Genomic DNA, 23685 nt, shown 5'->3' with positions numbered 1-23685 from the left:
GAGGTCTTTATCTACCAACTCAACTCCCATTCCTCCATGGTTGAGAGCTGCCCCTAGGAGTGTTCTAGGTTTCCTTGCATACAAGTAGAAAAAAGTTATTAAAGCACCAGGAAAATCTCTTAGGCAGAAAAGCTGAGGGGTCGAGGGGCTTGAGGTAAGTTGCTGACCGTTCACAGGAGACATTTCCACTGAATTTGCTGGTGGATTCGGTGCATCTACCACACACAGTCTTGCACACATAAATATTTTCCATCCTGCTATTGACTTGGTTTCCTCTCTCATCACTTTCCATTTCCCTTGAGTCACAGAATCATAGACTAGCAGAAACCTTAAAGATGAGCGTCCAAGCCTTTTCTATTTCCAAGAAGGAATCTGAGGCCCAGAAAGGTGAAGTGATGTGATCCAGTTTGCAAAGCCAGCCACTGGCAAAGCCAAAACCCACATCCTTTCTCATTGCTCTCTCCATCACAGCCCTGCTACCTCCTCTTAGTTTCTATAATCCTCTAGGATTGATTGTCACCACGGGACTGAGATTGACTGTAACTCTCTGAGGCAGATATATACAACTGATATATTAGAAACTGGTGTGCTCACTGAGTCCTACCAAAATCTTTTCACATTTACAATTTATTGTTTTTACTAGTCTGTACATTTCCATACTGAAGTATAATAATAATGCTTCCTGATGGCAGGGCATTTTTTTTTGTTTCTTTAAAGAGCTTGCCCATCTATTTTTGTCATTTTATTCAAGAGGCTGTAGGATTTCTTTTTAATTACTAACAGACTCCTGCAGGCTAGTATCTATTGCAAATAAGTATCTAATTATTAGCGGGTGATTTGTGCTTCTGGTTTTTGTGGTGAGGAGAGAGGCGTAGAGCCGACTCGCATCAAAATGCTGCCAGGCTATAAGAAATAGATATAGTAGAGGCCAGCTCTTTGGTAATTTACAGTAACAAAAAGTGAAATCACCAGCCCGGCCAGTGGCTTTTGTATCAGTGAATTCTCCACCCCCGATTGACCTGTAGCTCCTTTTCTTGTTTTCTCCTCCCCACACATAACCTGGAATTTGATGGGGGCCTGGAATTTCTCCATTTCAGGAGCTTTAGGTTAGCATGCACCAGGCAGGAGCGCTCAGAGTCTCAAGCCAAGAAGGGAAGGTTTCTGTCAAGGTTCTCTCGTGGAGACATCTTCGCTGGCCTGCTGCCTCCACTGTGAGCTCACGTGCAAGTACAAAGCTGGTGTTAAACCAGGCCAGAAGCCAGGAGGTGGATGGTAAACTTCTCAGCTACCACGGGCTCTGCCATTCAGTTATCATCTCACACTATGTCCTCAGCTGTGAAATAGTCTTTGTCCCTCGACCAAAAGAACACTTATCCTTATCCCAGGATGTAGCATGCCAGTGCTCAGAGGATTCAGGTCCATTGGGGGGAAGGTCAGCACCGGGAGAGGTCTCTTGTACCCTGAAGTCAAGAAAGGATTCTAGGCATTCTTCAGGAAATGGCTTCTCTATAATTGCGGGTTGAACTGGGTTTCTCAGACTGCCACCATTTTACAGTCCAGAATCACCCATTCCTCACCACTCTTACCTACTGATTGTCTCAGAAGTGGGTGTGAATCAGGAGTCCGCCATCATGATTGCTGTGGGACGATGAAAAGCCTGCACGTACTCGGCACTGGCCTGCCCACTGGCTCCAACGCTCTGAGTTTCAGAAATGGTCAGGGTGAGAGGTTTGACCGGGGCTGCCTTCCTGATCTGGCCTCCTCAACCTACTCTAGGGAGCACTGCCAACAAGCCCAGTCTAGGAGGTAGGGATGCTTCAGCTTTTCCACACTGCCTCTCCCATCAAGCCTCCTCCATGGGAGCACAAGTTGGAAAGCCAGAGAAAACCTTCATCACGATAAACCCTGGCCATCATTCCAAGGCCTTTCACTCAGCCTTAGTCTGAAGAACAGGACTGGACTGTCTTTATTAACCTTTTACCCCTTCTCCTTCCATGCTCACAAGTATGAAATTTGAACCTGGGTGGGGTGGGTAAGTGAATCAATAAAGAAGTGGAAACAGCACTATCTGCTGACCGAGAAAGCAAATTGGTAACAGGGTGGTTATGTCTCATCTTTAAACATTTATGTTCATCGTATCTCCATGGCTGCAGGCATGACTGTGCTGCCATTTCTTAGGCTCCTGCCCCACTGCATGCACCTTCCCACCTCTCTTTCACACCAGATGTTGTCATCTGGTGAAATCAGCCTGTGAGTAATTCTCTTGACTCACTCCCCAGAGAGGAAGGTTCCCACAGGGTCAGTGAGCCAAAAAAGCACGGAGTGTGGAGTCACGCCAGGTAGATGGGAAGAGCAGCTCAACCATTCTTTGGCCATGAGATCGCGGTAGCTGATGAGTAAACTCAAGGGTCCTTATCTTTATAACGGAGATAACTCCTAGAGCTGTGTTGTTGCAAGCTTTTTGTTGATGGTGGTGGTTTGTTGTCGTGTTTTGGTAACAGCACATATCCGCTCCTGTGACATTTTCCTTTGTCACTACATATTTATTGTGCTCACTACAATGAGGTTCCATTTTATGTGAACTTAGCTTATGTGAATTTGAAGTAGGGCAATGTAAAAACACGAGGAAAGTCTCAATGCATGCACAGAACATGAAATACAACAAATTCTACTTTACATTTATTCCTCCAGGGAAAACTGCCTTGAGTTATGCAAGATTTGAATTTCACAATGGCTTCAGGAGCTCATCCCTGGCAAACCATCGTGACTGAGGGCCTGCAATCTGCCAAATGAGTGTTAAGATTGACATAGTGTCTTATTCAATCCTTCAATGATTTCATGACACTGGAATCCTTGGGCCCCTACTTCAGTCTGAGGAAACAGGTTTCCTCAGCTTAAGTGATTTTCCCAAGTTGACTGGCCATTCAGCTAGAATTCAAATCCAAGCTGGCCTGGCTCTAAAGCTGTTCCTTTCCTTTCTTTCTTCCCATCTTCACAGTCTTCCCAATTTCTCCCTCTCCCTCTCTCTCTCTCTCTCTCTCCCTCTCTCTCCCTCTCTTTCGCACTCTCTCTCTCTCTCACACACACATACATATACTGATCACACAAATATCTATGAGGTGGAGGATCATCTCATTATCCCCCCCCCCCAAAAGCTGGTGGTTGTCTTTCTAACACTGAGATAATCCAATTGGCTCTTCTTCATTGGGGTTGTTTTTTTGGTCACTAGTGGGCAATTTGCTCCCGTCTCCCACTCCCTCCTTATTTCTGCCCTTGTTTGAGAATGTACTGCCATTGTTTGGGCACTGAGGGTACAGCCACAGGAAGTAGACTGTGGGACAAATCAGTATTCCAGGCCATAAGCTGAGAATGTGAGGAGACATGTGCAAACACAAACACAGGGAAGAAGATGTCCCCTGGTCCTTCTTCCTCCCCTTCCTCCAGATGCCAGTCCCTCCTCACCTGGGCATCTTCCCCAGATGCTCACGTTTGCAGAAGACTGAGAGACTTGGGGGTGCCTTGTCGCAGGGTGTCCCTCTGGTGCCTCTAACAGTGGATACCACCTAATAGTCCTTGTATATTCTGGGGCTGGTGGTTCTACCCTTCTCTTAGCCTCTCCACCCATAAAATCTTATGTAGGTAGTAGGCTTTGGCAAGTTACTTTGAACAGTTTGCTGACCACCATAATGGAGAGAAACTTACTCCTCTTTGGAAATGACATCAGCTATCTAGGCCTGTGTGCCACCCAACAAACAAATTGGTCCCTGAAGTTTGTTCAAGTTTGTCCTTACGAAAGTTTTATGATTTAAGGACTACCATTTTTCTAGTTGCCTCCTGCGGATACCAGGCTAGGAGGCACTGCCACCCAATGGCTGTTTCTACAAACAGCACCTTCACAAGAGTGTTTACTCAATATTCCACCCAGAACCCAGCAAGAGCATAAGACATGGAGAGAAAATGGGGTAGGGGTAGTGACACTGGGATGGGCCAGGTACTTGATGCTGCCACCATCCCTCTCTGCCAAGGAAATCTGATTTTCCCGGCATTAAACAGCAGATGTGAGCTCTTTAATTAGGCAATAAAAATGGCAACTTGGCAGTGAAATTATAAAGATAAAATTGTACAACACCATGAATCTTTGGCACTAGGATTAATTCAACTGTCTACATTTTTTCTGATGATATTTTTACAGTGACTGAATGTAGGTAAGAGTCAAAACAGAAAATCAAAGCCAGAATTCTCATTTCCTCTATTGTTGATTATCAGCTGTATAAAATTTAGACATGCATTTAATAAAATTATTTTTTCTCCCATAAAATGGGGATGGAGAGAGTAGGGGTATCCTTCATAGCACTGAATGAAAGACAAGTTCATTGGAGTTACCAAAGGCTTCTGATCCATGTAATGAAAGCACAAGTCAGGTTACTGTAACCAACAGGTATCCTTCAGTTCAACAGCTGCATTAACAAGGGTTAATTAAAACTTTGCTTTCTAAATTAGGTAAGAAGTACATAGCAGAAGAGCTTCTGTTCTGGTTTAGCAATGGTTTGTATGTATAGTTTGAGAATAAACATTGACTCAAGCAGGTGGGTGTGAGAGACCATTTCACTTAAAGAAAGAAAAATATCTTAGTATTTTGAGATTGCCCTGTGAATCCATTCTGTCTCTCTTCTATCAAGAGATACTACTTGGGGGGCACCTGGGTAGCTCAGTGGGTTAAGCATCTGACTCTTGATCTCAGCTCAGGTCTTGATCTCCGGGTGAGTTCAAGCCCCAAGCTGGGCTGCACACTGGGCATAAAGCCTACTTAAAAAAAATACTCCTTGGTTGATCATAGTCACCTGTGATTTTTTTCCCTACTGTAGAGAGCTTCTATGTGCTCATAACTAACCCTCCTTGCTTGTCTGTTGGAGGAATATCACAGCTCTCTGAGGTCATCCCAGAAGCTGAGAATGTGGATATATTTTGGTTGACAAATTGTCACAGGACAGTGTCTTGCCCATGAAGGATGGAGAGGGCATCCAAGCTGTAAGGACATTCAGGCAAACCTCATACAATGATGATTCACTCTTCTGTGCAGAGGATAAACCCTGGGTAGAAAATGGCCCAACCCCTACACAACCAGCTTCATGACATGGAATATGATGTAGTTTTTTAATATGAACAAAACAAATTACGGGACTAAAGTAAATAAATTCATGGCTTGATTTTCCCTTTTGAAATGGATCTGAGTATATCATTAATAAAAAATTTAACTCAAGAAAACTTGCCCAAGTTTTCAAAAAACGCCAACAGTCTTGAAAGAACAGTGATGCAAAATATCTCTAAGAAATGTCAACATGATGCCAAAACAACTGAGCAATGAGCTAAACTCCACCATCTAACTGATGTTTTCGAATATAGACCAGTGTGTATTTAGTGCCACAAAAATCTAACCCATTTGACTGGCTCTACTTTTTCACCAGATAGGTTTGCAAACTACATAAATTGTAAAGTCATGAAAATAGTAAGTATGCTTCTTTCCCTTAATGCAAATAAATAAGGAGTAATCTGGATATCATCACCTATAGAGACCGAAGCTAATTTTTTCCTTTTAGTTTTAGTTGTTCTCATTTTTGCTTTGGTAGCTGATCCTTCACATAAAGCATCGATTGTGAAAGGAATCTGAATTTATATATGGCTTGGATAACTTGTCAATCAACAGAAACTATGGGGCACTTATGATATGCTCAAAGACTTGTCCTTGGTGGCATAGATACAAAAGACATTACTGGGTCTTTATCCTCCAGTATCATATACTTTAGTTGGGTGGATAAAACATGCATATATGAAGCAAAGACTAAACTGTATGATCCTAACTGTAAGTGTAATACAAATCCTAAAGATAGGCAAGACCACCGTGGACTAGAATGGGTAGAGAAAGCATCACTCTGGAGGTGGAGTTTGAGCTACTTCTTGAGGAATTATCTGGAAATAAACAGGTAGAGCATAAATCTTTATGCTGGGAGAAATATATAGGTCAGGTTTTTCTTAAACCTGAACACTATTAACATTTGGGGCTGGAGAATTCTAGGTCATGGGGACAGTCTTATGCGTTGTTGGGCATTTATAGCAGTATCCCTGGCCTCTAACTACAAGAAGCCAGTGGCAAAACCCCACTCTCCAGTTGGGACAACCAAAAACATCTTCAGGCATTGCCAAATGTCTTCTCAGAACAATATCGTCCCCAGTGGAAAACCACTGGACTAGATATAGATGCCTGGGCTTGGGGTGTTTTTGCTTTCTCCATCTCAGAGTTTATCAACCTCAGAATTACTGAGATTTTGGGTTGGATGATTCTCCATTGTGGGGGTTGCTCTGTGCATTACAGGATAGTTAGCAGCATGCCTGACCTCAACCTCCTAGACACCAGTAGCACCTCCCCCTGGTTGTGACAACCCAAAATATCCCCAGGCATTGCCACATGCCCCCTGGGGTGCAAAATCACACCCATTTATGAACCGCTGGGGTTCTCAGTAGGAATGGACTTGGCCCCCTCAGGGATAAGCAGAATTACTTAAACAAAGTACAAGGTTCATGTTAGGAAAGAGCGGAATAAGATTGATTAAGTAGGGTGGACACATACTGTGAGAGATCTTGGATACTAGAGCCTATAATAGGCAACCTCGGCAGTTCTTTAAGCTGATGTGTTGCAAACTATAATTGGCATTTTAAATTTAATCTCGCAGAAGCAAACGAATAAAGTGCCATGGAGAAGAACTGAATACAGGGAGTAGGGGACTCAGTCAGGAAGTCATAATAACCAGGTTTAAGTACTGATGGCCAGGGTTGTAGTGACATCTTTAAAATGGAGAGGAAAGAGTAAACCCAACGGTTTACTTTCTTTACTGCAGAAAGAAATGTTGAGCTTTTACAACAGACTGAGTATTAGAGATAAAGGCGAGTGAAGAACAATGGCGAAACTACATTCACTAGTGGGAAGAAAGATAAAAATCAAATGAAAGGGAAGGAGGGAGATTTAATGAGTTTGATTTTGCAAATACTAACTGCAGGCATTTTAGAATTAGCACACGAATGAGAGGTGAGAGGTCAGGACTGAACGATGGATTTGGGAGTGTTGGAAAGACAATACCCTCCGTGGCCTAATATAACGAAAATTGATTTCTCACTCAAATTATACTCCATTATAGAGTGGGTGGCCCTGGGTCTTCCAGGGATCCAGGCTTCTTCCATCTTTGGGCACTGCCATCTGAAATGAGTGACATCCAAGGTGGCTGCAGATGGGTTAAATCATAAGGACATCATGGGAGATTTTAGAGGCCCTGAAGTGGCATATAGCACTTCTGCCCACATTGCATGGGGGATCCAACTGAAGTGGCAAATCTATCTTACTGGCATCCCAGGAAAAGGAAGTGGGATTCATGAGAACTTGGCCAATCTCTGCTATAGGACGGACACACACACACACACACACACACACACACACACGAACAAGAAAAAACTATAGGAGTAGATGAATTCATTGAGGACGTGAAGACGGGGAAAATCAAAGAGGTAGAGTTCAAGGAACACAAATTACAAACAGAAGAAGATTCATAAAAGGATTCAAAGATGTTAGAAAGCTTGGGAGAGAATAGGTCTTGTGTGGAGTTAAAAGTGGCAAGAGGAAGGAAGGCAAATTTTGGTAAGGAGGGGAAATGTCTGCTTTTGCTAAGACTCTGGCTTTTGAAGACAAAAAACAACAGGATAATTAGAAAAGGACTTACACACCTATACCCCACCTCAAAACCATCACTAGCTTATCTTTAAGAGCAGTCTGAAACCCAAACTCCTCGGCCTGGCCTTTGATGTGCTGGCCCAGCCTATGTGTTCACACCCCACCATGCACTTCCCAGGTCCCTAGCATATCCTGGTTATGAGGCTGTTTGAGATCCCTGAGCCCACCTCCTCTCCCATCTTCGTGGCTTTGCTTTTATAGCTGTTTCCACCCACCAAAGTCCTGGCTTTCCATAAACCCTAGGTCAAATGCCACATCACTGAAGAAAGAAGCTTTTTCTGATCTTCCCTGTCAACATCAACCTCCCCATATTCCAACAGCCTTTTGGTCTTTCCTCTACCTTGGCACAGGGGACCACCTACTTTGGATCAGTTAGCTGTTCACTTGACTGTCTCCTCAGTAGACCATGAATTTCTCAAGCACCAAGCAGTGCTGCTGTGATGTATAACCTCAGGACAAAGCACACACACTATAGTCTAGGTGAGGGGATAGCAAATGTTTTCTGTAAAGGGCCACACAGTAAGTATTTGAGGTTTTGCAGGCCAAATGGGCTCTGCCACAACTACTCAACTGTGCCATTTTAGTGTAAAACCACCTGTAGACGATATGTAAATGAACGAGTAGGGCTGTGTTCCAATAAAACTTTATTTTAAAACATGTGGTGGGCCAGATTTGATCCACAGGCCATAATTTGCTGCTCTGTGACGTATGGGAATGACACTTTCTGGAGCACAGCATGAACAGCATCCTCTGAAGTATAACCCGGCAAGTATCGATGTGCGTCTTAGTTATCGTTGTATCTTTTGCCCCACCTCCCACCAGCACCTAGTACAGTGCCTTCCACATAGTAGGCCCTCAATGTTTATTTTCCTGAATTAAATATGCCTGGAAAGATACTAACTCAGTGAGTCATAATAGCATTTTGAGAGTTTAATTACCTTGGAAAACTATTTTTTGCAAGATTGTAGTAAAGTAGTTCTGAAAGCAATCATGTAGGCCCAAGAATCATAAAAAGAATGTGACAGGGGAAGATGTGAGCTAACAACATCTAGGGATTAGCAGCCAAAGAGAGAGAATCTGACATCAGAGCTGGGTAAAAGCAACAAAAAGGCATTCCAATCCTCAGAGACTAGCACCAAGGGACATCACATCATATGTAATAGATGTCTCACGACACCCTCTAAATCCGTGTGAATAATGCATTTAATGCCAGCACTTCAATGCTGGAAAGATGTTCATGATTTGGAGGAAACTCAGAGACCAACCAAAATGATTAAGAGACTGAAAGGACTCATTTATGAGCAGCTATAAAAGAAGCCAAATGCGTGCTTGGCCTGCTGATGGCCAGAACGAGATGGGGGAAAAGGTTTACAAATTACCAAATGCTGTAAACACCAGGAAGGGGAGGAATGATGGTCCGCTCTATTGGACTTAGTTCTTGGTATGGACATATCTCAGGCACTGACAAATTCCTCTCATTATTGGGTCTTAAAACATTTACGGGCCTTCTGAATAATATATAACTGCGAATGCTGTGATTGGTAATGTTCTATTATTACAGGAGAATAGGATTGCTCTAGAAGAGCAAATGTAAGACAAATTACAGGGGAACGGGATTGCTCCAGAAGAGCAAACACAAGACAAATGATTGCTTATTAAGGAAAGAAACATTCCAGGCATGCTAAGTGTGCTGAGAGAATTAAAATGCACCAACAGTCCACTCCTAGAAATATCAAGTACATGCAACTGTGGATAATGTTACATAGTATAGAATCATTGAAATTTAATCCAAAGATGGAAAGCTGGTCCGATATTTCCTTCATTCCTTCTGTCATTCAATCATTGATTTATCCATCCATCCCACATATCTAAAGTTTACTCACTATTTGCTAGGTCCTGTGCTGGTGATACAGAGCCTGTCCAAAAAATGAAAACCAAAAAACAAAACTGCTTGTTGTCTAGTGGTGGGGTCAGGGAAGTTCATGGAGTAAGAAGGGACAGGTTCAATAGAGAATGATGAGAGAGCAAAGAAAAGTGGCTCCTAACCCAGATGGGAGAAAGTAGGAAGGTTGGGGAGGCTTCCCAGGTGAGCCGGCATCTGAATCTAGTCCTGAAGGATTCTGAGGAGTCTGTGAATCAGGAAGAATGAGAATAAGCATCCCAGGTAGGAAGGGTGATCAATTCAAAGTGCTGGAGATGACAAAGTGCTGGACCACTTTGTCACAGCGTATGTGGGCTGACCAGTAGTTCAGGTTGACCGAGACAAACAGTATAAAGCAGGGGGTAACCTTAAAAATAATAATTGGAATATATTCCAAAATTTCTCCATTAACAAAATCACACTCTTATGTAGACAAATAATTGCAAACATTTATATAGCACTTATTCTGTGCCAGATACTATTCTAAACACTTTGCATATATTAAGTAATCTTTGCCATGTAACTTTGAGATAGGTATTATTGTCCCTATTATACAGACAAGGATGGGAGGCAGAAAGAGGTTTAACAATTTGGCAAAATCATAGTTAGTCAGGAACAGGGCACTCTTTTCTAATTGGAGCATCTCACTCTAGAGCCTCTGCTGTTACATTCCCTATGTTGCTATTAACTTTCTAAGTCAGAAGCCTGTTTTCCTATCATTCTTCCCATAATCCCACTCTAAAAACTGATGGGACAAATAATCAGAGATATAGCCAAATATTTTGGGGAAGAACGTTCACAGCCTCAACGTTTATAGTAGCAAACAACAGAACTACAAATCACCTAGATGCCTTGTAATACAAAATGGTTTATCATGGTCTGGACCATTATGCAAGCATGATTTAGAAGAAAGTTAAATGATGTAAGAAATGCTCACTCTAAAGGTCAAAGAGAAATGTAAGACACAAACTGTATAATCCTAGTAGTGTGTTTGTGTGTGTGTGTGGAAAGGAAATCCACCAGTCAGACTGGTATCCAATTCCAATCTTACCTCTGCCATTTAACTAGCTCTGTGACCTTGAGTAATAACTTAACCCTTCTCTACTCCAGTTTCCTCATCAGAAAATGGGGGTAATACAGTTGTTGTAAGGGTTAGAAAATACGGGTAAAATGCTTACAATACTGCCTGGTAAACACTCAGTGTCTGATATCAAAATAATTGGAAACCCTATTTAAAAGTTAGAGCTAGGGATGTCTTGGCTAAGTGTAGGACTCTTGAGTTCGGCTCAGGTCATGATCTCAGGGATTGAGACCCGTATCAGACTCCACATTCAGGGGGGAGTGTACTGGAGATTCTCTCTCTCCCTCTCCCTCTGCACCCCTACCCCAACACATGTTCTCACGCTCGTTCTCTCTCTCTCAGATAAATAAATCTTTTTTAAAAAAGTTAGAGCGGGGCGCCTGGGCGATTCAGTCGGTTAAGTGTCTGACTCTTGATTTTGGCTCAGGTCATAATCTCAGGGTGATGAGATCGAGCCCTGCAGTGGCTCCCCCCTCAGCAGGGAGTCTGTTTCTCTCCCTATCCCTCTGCCCCTCCACTGCTTGTGTGCTCTCCCTCTCTCTCAAATAAATAGATAAATCTTTTTTTAAAAAAAAATTTAGAGCTAGATAGTACACATTCAGCTAGCAGTTTGATAAGCATCCTTTGTAGTCTGGGGTCCAGTAGGTTACAACACCATCTAGTTATTTTAAAAAATAAGTGGGAATGAGGTGAGGTGAGGGGCACTTTCCATTGCAGGTAAAAACTATTTGCTTTCAGAATCTGATTTCTCAAATTTTAAGGTATACTGAACACTCAGCTAACCATTGAAGTGTTATAAAATTTCCTTTTTAACCAGATCCCTTCCCAAGACCAGAGCCCTGATGTTTTATTTGGGTTGAATATTTTTGAATTGTGATAGTTTAAAACCATTTAGAAATGTGTTTTCATTGTCAAGATCAACAGATTGATGGAAATTACAAATGGGTTTTTGAAGGGCCCAGAGCCACACATAGCTTATTTCTCATCCGGGTTTTGTAATTATCTAAATTATACTGTTTTTTAAATATTAAGAAAAAAAGTGGAAGGAAATAAGCGGTTTCAAAATGTTGTTTTTTTCTTTTTTTCCATTAAGGAAATTCTTGTAGTCATCTGCGGAGCTGGTCTCAGGGATGAGGCTACTCGAGCAGATGGGCTATACTGAGAGAGATGGAACAAGGGCCTGGGGCAAAGGGCATGTCATTTTCACTGCTCGGCCCCGAATCTGCACAGTGGAATGGAAAATGCTTAAGCACTCTCTTAAGGAAAGGATAGAAAATCCTTGATGAAGGAAAATGAGGTATTCTGCTTCTCACAACACGAGGAACCCGATTTCTCCATGAGTTTTCACAGTGCCCCCCTCTTCTCTCCCTCTCTTTCAGGTGTCCTACGTAAAAGCGATTGACATCTGGATGGCGGTGTGCCTTCTGTTCGTGTTTGCTGCCTTACTGGAGTATGCAGCAGTGAACTTTGTCTCCAGGCAACACAAGGAGTTCCTGCGGCTCCGGAGAAGACAGAAGAGACAGAATAAGGTACTGTTGACCCTCAGCGCAGACAAAGTCAGGTAGAGCTTGAGGTAGTTACCAGGCAGTGGAATTCAAAAAATAGAATACATAATGAGCAAGAGGCTAAGGTTAATTTTTGTCCTGAGGTGTCCTACTATACTGAATTATTGCTCAGGTCAGTCCTTTAAAATTGGGGCAGGGTTGTCGCATTTAGCAAATAAAAACACAAGGCATGAAGTTAAACTTGAATTTTAGATCAACAAATAGCATTGGGTATAAATATGTCCCAAGTATTGCATGGGAGATACTTATATTAATAAACTATTTGTTTATCTGAAATTAAGATTTAACTGGGAGCCCTGTGTTTTATCGGGCAACTCTAATTGGAGATACATACTCAATTTGACAAAATTGCTTTAAAATCCTGTTGTTTTGAACATTAATAATTTGTGTGTATGTGACTTTGTGTACATATAACCACCTCGACTGACTTTCTCAACAATTGCTCTGGTTGTATGTAAATAAGGTTCCTACCCAGGTTGGTCACAACTTGATAAATCCAGTCAAACTGATCTCATTGTCTCGACTTAAACTTTAAGGCATAAACCCAAATTCTACACCATTCAGAGGTTTGAGGTTTCAAACAGATGCTCAAATCAGTAGCTCCGTCGTCCCTAAACTTGCCTGCCCATTAGAATAGCCTGGGGATCTTTCCAAAACCCCAAACCTTGGCCACACCCCACAGTAATTAAATCCCGGTCTTGGGATGGGGCACGGGAGTCAGGATTTCTGAAGCCACCCCCCCCACCCCCGGAAATTTCAGTGTGTGTCCATGTTGGAAAAGCACTACTCTGGCTTATAATCCAATTTCATTACGGGACACCAGGAGGCTTACACTTGTTTTCAGTTTCAGGTTCTGGGAGAGAAACACGTCCCTTGATATGGAGGATGCTAGTGCCTGTAACAATGTTGCTAGCAGACTTCAGTTAAAATTTTACATATAGGATATGATACTTTTCAAAATCTGTTCTCCTAAAATTTGAGAAATTAAACTTTCTATTAAAGCCATAGTTTCACTGTCAATCTTAATGCTTCCAAATACCTAGATGCAAAGTTAAACGTTTATTGTGATTTAGATGTTGGTTATGTTGAGGAGCTCGTATGCCTGGAGCTCACAGAGTCCTGACTTCATCTACCAAAACGTTTCCTGCACATACTCTGGACTGGTATCTGGCTGGTTGCCCTGTTTCTCTTCTCTACCTCTTAGGAACATTTTGTCCTACCATAGTGTAGAGAAACAGACACATTCTCCTTGCTGTACACTTTGAGTATCAAGCCTTTCTCAACTTTCTCGTCCTTGCCTCCCTGGTGATGATAACCATTTCTTCAACCTCATCCACAGGAGTCTGCACAAAGTGGCACCTGGGCCACCCAAGAAATTATGAGAATGTGAGGGTATTTCAGCACATAAACTGTATTCTCAGAATTCCCTGGCTTAGCATAGCAGATGGCCACCGACTGCATATTCTCCTAGATCAGAGATGGAAAATGAGTTTCATTTTGCTTCCCAAGTCTCAATAATTGGTAGGACTTCCTTGGAATGCTATGTAGAAGATTCTTAGGCTGTATCTATATCTTATCATAAGAGTCATATGGAGCGCTTGTTAAAAGTAAATTCTTGCACAGATTCCTAAACCTATGAATCAGAGTCTGCAAGGGGAGGTCACTGAGAATTAGTACTTTTCACGAGAGTCCCAAGTGAGTCATACTATAAGTTTGCAGAAAACTGGGCAGTTCTAAAGCAGGCGGGAGATAATGAGATGAGGTTGCAGGAATAGGCAATTTCAGATTCATACAGGACTTCGCTGGCCAGTATAAAGGAATGGATTTTATTCTAACTGACTGGAATCCACAAATTAGTTTCACCATAGCAAATACCAGGATATCAAGTGGATGGTCCACGGGGTCAAGCATAACAGCAGCAGATAAGTTAGGAGGCTATTATAGAAATCTTCCAATTCACGAGCATGGAATGTCTTTCCATTTCTTTGTGTCATCTTCAATTTCTTTCAACAGTGTTTTATAGTTTTCAGAGTACAGATCTCCCACATCTTTGGTTAGGTTTATTCCTAGGTATCTTACTATTTTGGGTGCAATTGTAAATAGGATTACTTAATTTCGCTTTCTGCTGCTTCATTATTGGTGTATAGAAACACAACAGGGGCGCCTGGGTGGCATAGCGGTTAAGCATCTGCCTTCGGCTCAGGGCGTGATCCCGGCGTTATGGGATCGAGCCCCACATCAGGCTCCTCTCCTATGAGCCTGCTTCTTCCTCTCCCACTCCTCCTGCTTGTGTTCCCTCTCTCGCTGGCTGTCTCTATCTCTGTCAAATAAATAAATAAAATCTTTTAAAAAAAAAAACAACACAACAGATTTCTGTATGTGGATTTTGTATCCTGTGACTTTACCGAATTCATTTATCACTGCTAGCAGTTTTTTTGGTGGAGTCTTTCGGGTTTTCTAAATATAGTATCATGTCATCCGCAAATAGTGAAAGTTTTGCTTTTTACTTCTTCCTTACTGATTTGGATGCCTTTTCTTTCTTTTTGTTGTCGGACTGCCGTGGCTAGGACTTCTAGTACTGTGCTGAATAAAAGTGGTGACAGTGGACATCATTGTCTTGTTCCTGACCTTAGGGGAAAAGCTCTTAGTTTTTCCTCATTGAGGATTATGTTAGCTGTGGGTTTTCATAGGTTGAGGTATGTTCCCTCTAAACCTACTTTTTTGGTTTTTTTTTTTTTTTATCATGAATGGATGTTGTGCCTTGTCAAATGCTTTTTCTCTATTTAAATGATCATATGGTTCTTATCCTTTCTCTTATTGATGTATCACACTGATTGATTTGCAAATATTGAACCACCTTTGGAACCCAAAATTAAATCCCACTTGATAATGGTGAATGATTTTTTTAATGTATTGTTGAATTTGGTTTGCTAGTATTTTGTTGAGGATTTTTACATCTATGTTCATCAGGGATATTGGCTTGTAGTTCTCTTTTTCAGTGGTGTCATTATCTGGTTTTGGTATCCAGGTAATATTGGCCTCATAAAATAAATTTGGAAGCTTTCCTTCCCTTTCTATTTTTTTGGAGTAGTTTGAAAAGAATAGGTATTCAACAACACAAGAAAAAAAACAGGTGTTGGCAAGAATGTGGAGAAAAAGGAACACTTGTGCACTGTTGGTGGGACTGTAAACTGGTGCAACCACCGTGAAAAACAGTATGGAGGTTCCTCAAAAAGTTAAAGATAGAACTACCCTATAATCCAGCAATTGCACTGCTGGGTATTTACCCAAAAAATACAAAAACACGCATTCAAAGGGATACATGCACCCTTATGTTTATAGCAGCATGACTTACAATAGCCAAGATATGGAAGCAGCCCAAGTGTCCATTGATTGATGAATGGATAAAAAAGAGGTAGTGTATATAATACAATGAAATATTATTCAGCCATAAAAAATAACAAAGTAGTGCTATTTGCAATGACATAGATGGAGCTAGAGAGTATTATGCTAAGTGAAATAAGTCAGAGAAAGACAAATACCATATGATTCACTCATATATGAAATTTAAGAAACAACAAACAAGCAAAAGAAAAAAAAGAGAGACCAAGCAGGAAACAGACACAATTACAGAGAACAAACTGATAGTTACCAGAGGGGAGGTGGGTGGGGTTCTGGGTGAAATAGGTGATGGGGATTAAGGAATGCACTTGTTGCGATGAGCACTGGGTGATGTATGGAATTGTTGAATTACTATATTGTACACCTGAAACTAATAAAATACTGTAAGCTTAAAAAAGACAATGGAGGAGTTGGAGGAGAGGAAGGGAAAGTGGAAGGGAGGGCAGGGGAGTTAAGGGTGCTTGCAAGGGACCGGTAATGATGAACCAGGGACCCTAAGGTAGGTAAAGTGAGAACATGAAGGAGACACTGATTATTCATGGATTGGCCATCTTACTGAGATCAATGAAATGCTGAAATAAGAATGTTAAAATAACTGCACTGGAAGGACTCAAGCCAGTGGTGAGCAGGAGAAAGAAATGCTCAAAAATCAAGATTTCACAGGAAGTAAAGACAAGGATAAGGGTATGATCACGGGTACATGGCTAAGGTCCAACAGAGGAAAAATTGACAGCAAGGCAGTCCAGGAATTGGAAGGCCAAGGATGGAGCCAGTTATCCATTTGGTTATTGAAGACCCTCCACCAAAGGTGGCATTCATGCGTATTGAGTTGATAGTGAAAGAGTCCCTAAGGTCATCAGCTACTAAGGGCTGGAGGCTGGTAGGTGACAGCAGTGATAAAGGAGACCAGTGATGAAGTCAAATGAACTCAACTTCAGAGGCTCCAGAGGAGCTGGGGTTAAGTAAGCAGAAAGCAAGACAGTTTGGGCACTGCAAAGAGGAGCAAGAAGGACACCTGAAATGGCTGGCAGTGATGGGCATTAAGGGGAGACTCCTTGGAGATGCCAGTTGGCATTGGTAGTCACTGCTTTGTCTTAAAAAAATTGAGAAATCCACGTTTAGATGTTTCGCATGGAGATGTTCTGGAGTTCAACTATGCATCTCAAAATGGTCATTCGAAATACAATGATTAATTAACAAATTTAAGACATGAGAAGGAGGTGGGGAGCAAAACAAATCACACTTAGACCTTTGCAGTCAAGACTCTTATTTTCATTGACAATTAAATTTTGTAAAAAAAAAAAAAATGAGACCTTTCCAATTATGTGTCCCTTAGAAAATGGCATCTTTTTCCCTAAGGCAGCACTCTAAGTTTTTTAAGTCTGAACCATGGCAAGAAAAAAAAATGGTAATAAGAGCTAACACTGATTGAGGGCTTACTATATACCAGGTGCTGTTTTAGGCACTTTCCATACAGTATTGATTTAATCCCCACAACAGCTAGGTGAATAGTGCGATCATACAGCCCAGCTTACTGTGGCAAGTCCTGGCCTTGTATATTGTCCTGATGCCTTGGTATAATTTAGCATTTGTTATGGATTATTCATTTTAAACAAGTTATTAATAGTTGCATTAAAACTAAATGAAATGGGTTTGGTTGACCTCTATATCTGATTTCTGTTATGCTGTCATCTTCTGGGGTGGGGGCATACATGCGCAGTGGACGAGTTCTCACTTTAACATGTAGTAAGATCTAACAAATAACCATCACTACCCCGGCTTCTTTTCTTGACCCTTTCCTGAAGCAATGTCATGTTATATCACTCTCCTTCCAGTATAGCTCAAAGGGAACTTGCTGATATCAAAATGAAGTGCACTTGGACACAAGAGACTGGGGATAGAGGAGTCTTTCTTTTGGCCTCTGTTGGCGGGGGGACACTGCTATCCTGCTGCCCACTTGGGGATGCCAGTCTTGGCCCATGACATGGCACACAAAACCCATGACACCACTAGGCTACCACTTGGTGGGATCAGTGGAACACATGGAAAATCATAGGTTCAATGGACAAAAAACAAAACAGAGGCTGAGCAGTCTTTCTGTTGAGCGTCTGAAAGTTCACGACTGAATGCTTTTGTCATTTTTTGCAGGATAACTTTGCTAATGCACTTCTATTTTGTAATAAATAACATCAAAGAGTTGTATTGTCTGTTAATACCATTTTCCACTCTCAAAGTTGCCCTTGTTTGGATAAATTATGTGGTCATCCTGTCAATAATGAAGGCAGTATTCTTATCTCTGTCCTACAGATGAGAAAACTAAAGCAAAGAGAGGTTAAGCAAAATGCCCAAAGTCACACACGCAAGAAGTCTGGCTCCAGAGTCCCTGACCTGAACTGCTATTGCTCAGAGTTCACGTTTTAGATCATACATTATGATCCACTATCTCTGAGGCACAGATGTACTTGAAACAAACACCTCTAATGCACTCTGATGGTCTATTCTGCTTTTTAAATGTGAATATGACTAGGGTTAAGGCAAGTGAGGTGAGCACACAAGTACAGAGTCAGATCCCGTTTTTATTTAAAATTTTGATATTTTGTGCACCTTGGATTTTTTGCACTAACAATGAAGTTTTTAAATACTCCATTAAAACATTGACCTGGAGCACTGGGGTTGTGCCACCCCCTTACATTTTGCACCTGAGGCCTTACCATGCCCTAGTTCTGGCCCAGCTAGTCATGAACCACTGAATTCTCACAGACCCTAATAGGTTATGGCCTGAGTTAAAACAAAAACAAATCACCATTTTTATTTTTTTAAAGATTTATTTATTTGAGGGAGAGAGTGAGTGAGCGAGTGAGGGAGCATGAGTAGGGAAGGAACAGAGGGAGAGGGAGAAGCAGACTCCCCGCTGAGCAGGGAGCCCAACGTGAGACTCGATCCGGGGACTCCAGGATCATGACTTGAGCCGAAGGCAGATGCTTAACTGACTGAGCCACCCAGGCACCCCTAAAAAACACCATTTTTAAATGTTCAATATTCCCAATGAAAAAAAGTCATTGGGGAACTGACCTCTGCAGCACAATACAGGCTGATTATTTATAAGATATAAGAAAAAAACCAAGAGCAAATCATTTTCCAAAGTGATACTGGCATTAAGATTTATTCAAGGAAGATATTTATTGAGAGAATGCCTGAGATTGCATTTACTTGCATGGGAAGAATGCCTGCTGCTCACTAAACAACGAAGTTATGAAATGGGGTCACTTTCAAGGAGGGGCCAGGCAGTTTGTGACTAGGTGTAGTTGCTTAGATTGTCCTTTCTACACCTTGCAAAGCAGCCACTGTCAGTTTTACTAAAGCAGACTTTCTTGGAAACAATCAAGTCCAGATCTTCAACTGACAGAATCTGCAAATGCCTATGGTTGGGCCAACCCCAGTCTATTAGATGCTGACGCCCCAGGTCTATGTGGTAAAATCCTATTTTTATGTTACCTCCTCAGCTCCAATAAGAAGTTTTCATACCATGTGGTATTTATAACAATTTCCCCACAAGAACTTTAAAGCCTCATCTGAGTTTCTCCCTTTTTTTGTTGTTGTTTCCTTTCTTTTTACTATCTGGCCGCACCACACCTGACTTTTGGCTTTGGGCCGGGTTTCAGATATTTCCGGTTGCTCACAGAGCCCCGATTTCTTTATTTTCATCGACAAAACAAAAATTGTGGCTGTTTGAGAACATAGTTATGGGTTTTAGGCCACCTAATGATAAATTCTTTGTTTTTAAGGTTTTCATTTTAATTCCAGTTAGTTAACCTACAGTGTTATATTAGTTTCAGGTGGACGATATAGTCATTCAACACCTTCATCCAACACCCGGTGCTCATCACCATAAGCAGCCTTTTTTTTTTTTTTAAGATTTTATTTATTTATTTTGACAGAGAGAGAGACAGCCAGCGAGAGAGGGAACACAAGCAGGGGGAGTGGGAGAGGAAGAAGCAGGCTCCCAGCAGAGGAGCCTGATGTGGGGCTCGATCCCAGAATGCCAGGATCGAGCCCTGAGCCAAAGGCAGACGCTTAACGACTGCGCCACCCAGGTGCCCCCATAAGCAGCCTTTTAAAAGGAACGTTAACACATTATTCAGACTTCAACCTCCCAGGAAGAAAATAAGGGGCTTCAACCTGACCAGACAATAGGATGAGAATGTGAGGCCCTGATCAAAAGGTCTCAGATGATAATAAGTTGGCAAAGTAAGAATTCGGTACTCATTTTGTTGTGATTTTCTGCTCTTCCCCCGTCTATCCTTTAACTCTTAGCTAACTTGCTAATTCCTCAAAAGATCATTTCCTGGTCCTACAGGGCTGAGATAATCCCACTCTTTCAAGCACCCTTAGTAACCAATTTGTTCCTTTTGATAAACATGTACAACAATGGGTAGAAAGTGACGTATGTTTACAGAAGAATAGAAGATTGGAAAGATATTGGTAGATATTATTTAGGACACTTTACCTAGAAATACCTGAATCTTGCTCTCAACCAATCATCTTCTCATTGACCTACTGAATAGAAATAAACCTACAAGGATAATAAACTATTTTTATCCACGCTTTAGCCTCAAATCTGAATGCAATGCCCCCAGGAGGGAAACAATTTAGAAGAAGCCCTTGTCCCTCCACCCAGGAGGCCCAGAAGCCCTGTGCTAATTCCTCCCTACTGTTCCAAGAGCCTTAGATTTTCGCATTCCAATGGGACATGAGACCACACTGGTGAAAGCCAGAAGACAAGGACCCAGAGCAAATAGTCATCTTGGAGTGGCTTATTAAATCCACGGAGTCCTGGAACGTCTCCAGTCAGACCAGCCCTCCTCCTCACTAGGGGTAAAAATCTCCTTCCTCTCTTCCTGGAGACATCCCTTCAAACACTTAAGGATGGTGAGCTGGCAGGACTTCTCAGATCTTTTGAGCTAAACAGACCTAGTCCTTCCTATGATGTGGCTTATAGCCACGCAGCACACTGATCACCTTTTTGTGGTTTGCTAGTGAACACCTTGAAGTATGAGTCACAGAATTTGAAAGATAACCCAGGCATGATCAACACGTAACACAAAGGAGCAGTAATGTCCCCTCTTTGTCTGCAGTTTCTAATACAGCATTAAATTACGGTAGTGCTTTTAAGTCATCCTATTCCACTATTGGCTCTTTTTGACCTTGCTAAATGCTTGTTAATTTCCCAAGTCTTTTTTTCCCTGTTATTAATATGAGTAGCTATCAAGTTATCTCCTCTTAAGTGCTTGACTTTTTTCTAACCTAAATAAACAACTTTATCACTGTAAATTTTCACTTCCTTGGATTCAGCCCATTTTCTAGATTATATTAATCTTTTTGATACTGATTTAGTCATCTGGAATTAGCTACCACTTTTAGCTTCGTAACATTGACAAGTAGCGTCAACACTGCTCAGCCAAACATGACCAGAAACAAGGCTGTAGTTAAGCAAGGTGGGTTTACGATTCTGCAGTGAGGAAGAACACACACCATGGAGAGCAGCAGCAGAAGGGTCCCCTGTAAATTGGGTGATTTGGGGGGAAAACCTAAGGAAGCAGGGGTTTTCTCTAGATTGGATGCTGTCAGAAAGCACGGGAAAATTCGGGGCGCCTGGGTGACTCAGTCCATTAAGCATGTGACTTGATTTCAGCTCAGGTCAGGATCTCAGGGTTGTAAGATTAAGCTCCATGTCGGGCTCCACGGGGCATGGAGGTTGGTTAAGATTCTCCCTCCCTCTCCCTCTGCCCCTCCCCACCACTTTCCCTCTCTCTCTAAAAAAAAGGCAGGGTAAATTCTATAATTGGGTATCTCAGTAACATATCTATAGAAGGGCAGACTCATGTGAGGATAAAACTATAATTGGTAAAGGAAGAGCAGTCACTTACTTTAACCAAGAGCTGGATAATGAGTATTTTGTGGGTAGTATAGTGACCTGGTTTTTGTTTGTGCTTAGACTAAGTTATGAAGTAGCCTTGTTTTGTCTGACTTTGTCAGGGTCTCAGTCTAGCCTTGTCTGAGATGGGTATCCTGTGAGGGATTCAAGTTTAGGAGTTGTGGGTTTCGTCTCCAAAAACGAGGGGCCTAAACTGCCAACATTCAAATGGAGGCACTGTAATTTACCAGTCCTGTGACCTTGGCAGGTTACTTAAAAACACACAAAAACCTCTCTGTGCGTCAGTTTTCTCATCTGTAAAATTGAATTAATAGTATTCCCCTCATAGTACTGTAGTGAGAATAAAGTGAGTTCCTGTGAGTAAAGCTCATAGAAAAAAAAAAAAAAACCAGGCACATGGTAAATTCTATGTTTAGTGATTGTTCATTTTAGTATCTACTTTCTCCACCACTAGGTACCAGACTCTGGGTCATAAAGCTTTTGCTCAATTTAATGGAGAGCATATTGTACAGATTAAAACCAAACATCTTCAAATAGCTTCATTCCCCTCCATTTTCATTCCTCTTGTCGTTCTTCCACAAAGGAAAATTAGATTGCACAGTGAGATGTGACCCATGTACAGCGATTTTTATAAGCATAGGATTGAAATAATGAGTTCGTGCTTCTACTCTATAGTGTCTAAACAAGAGAAGTGGAAAAAATTAGGGGCAAGCTGAATTCTTCCATTCTGTCTTCCATGGTTATGGGCTGTGGCTAAACTTCCTAAGTACAAGGGTGCTTTTTCCAAAGGTAGAGAACCCATGAAGACCCTTCTAACCCAATTAGAACGTAAACTGACTCTGAAAGGCGACTATTGAAATGCAGATGTACTATCATGAAGCCTAATCAACCCCACAAATCGAAGCAAATGAATCCATTGAACTGTAAGTCCAGTAGGATCGACCTTTGAGACCTTGCATAAGGTCTCTCATCTTCTTCCTCTCCAAAGGCTTACAGTAGTGGTTCTCAGCGGGAGCAGTTTTGCCCCCAAGAGACTTGTGGTGACGTCTGGAGATAGGCTTGGTTGTCCCATCTAAGGGAGGGATGCTACTGGCGTCTAGTCTGTAGAGGCCAGGATGCTGTTCAATTTCCTACCATGTGCTGGGCTGCCCCCCAACCATAAAATGAAAAATTATCCAGCCCTAAATGTTGATAGTGCCATGGTAGAGAAAACCCTGGTTTACAACATTGTTAGGACTGTTTCATATTGAGAAGTATAGCCTAGTTATTTCCTATTTCTTGTTCGCAAGGGTGACACAGTTCGCCTACATCTGCCCGCTAAGTCAGGAGAGTGCTTTCAGTTCTGCAAACCTCAGAGTCAATTCCTCCATGACTCATATGTAGGTGGGGCTCATTGGGTGATGGCCAGTTCTTTCCCTCACATTAGAAAAAGGCAAGTTCTATCCAGCAGCTTATCTTTGAAAATTTGATTTATTCAAATGCACACTCAGCTGAGTATGAAAGAAAACTCCATCTGATTGGCTTCATTGAGACATGAATCATATGGATCTGCACACCACACACCCTAAGAAAACAAATCTATGATGCTATGCATAGCTTCAAGCAGGAGGTAAGGCAGGGCCCCTATCTGGGAAGTCTTAAGTTCACACTCTGAATATCCAAATTCTGGGAGATGAAGATACTTGTATGTGGGTAGGAAAAAATTAAGTTCTTTATCACACCTATTTAGGGAATGCTCAGGAGTGTTAACAGGCATAATGAAAGCTTATTTTTAAATTTAACACCTGAATGTGTGTGGTTCACAGGCACACACAATGATATGTAGTGTTAAAGAGAAAGGGAGGGCGGTGGGACAATGCTAAAGAGACCCACAATTTCATCCATTCTAGAAAGAATCTAGTGGGAACTTTTGAATTGGGTAGGTTACTAAAACTGTGACAATGCATATAAGAATCCTCACTACTTGGACCAGAAAGAAGCACAGGAATTGAGAAGAACCAATGA

General features: G+C 41.8%; 1 protein-coding gene and 1 long non-coding RNA gene across 4 annotated transcripts in view; one reads left to right on the top strand and one right to left on the bottom strand.

The window, feature by feature from the left end:
- LOC103668112 overlaps window positions 1–23685 on the bottom strand; it is a 252416-nt gene that overhangs the window by 119795 nt on the left and 108936 nt on the right. The window lies entirely within an intron of this gene.
- GLRA2 (glycine receptor alpha 2) overlaps window positions 1–23685 on the top strand; it is a 199141-nt gene that overhangs the window by 150434 nt on the left and 25022 nt on the right. For 2 of the 3 annotated variants that reach the window (XM_008696382.1, XM_008696381.1), the window contains exon 8: window positions 12159–12308. In XM_008696382.1, the coding sequence (XP_008694604.1) occupies window positions 12159–12308 (150 nt within the window). Of the gene's footprint in view, window positions 1–12158; window positions 12327–23685 lie in introns of all 3 variants that reach the window. The other variant, XM_040634260.1, reaches the window with a different exon arrangement.

This window comes from Ursus maritimus, assembly GCF_017311325.1.
Source record: "Ursus maritimus isolate PB19 chromosome X unlocalized genomic scaffold, ASM1731132v1 scaffold_X1, whole genome shotgun sequence".
Lineage (NCBI taxonomy): Eukaryota > Metazoa > Chordata > Mammalia > Carnivora > Ursidae > Ursus > Ursus maritimus.
The sequence above is the reverse complement of the archived record's forward strand: the minus strand, read 5'-3'. Positions and strand labels throughout refer to the sequence as shown.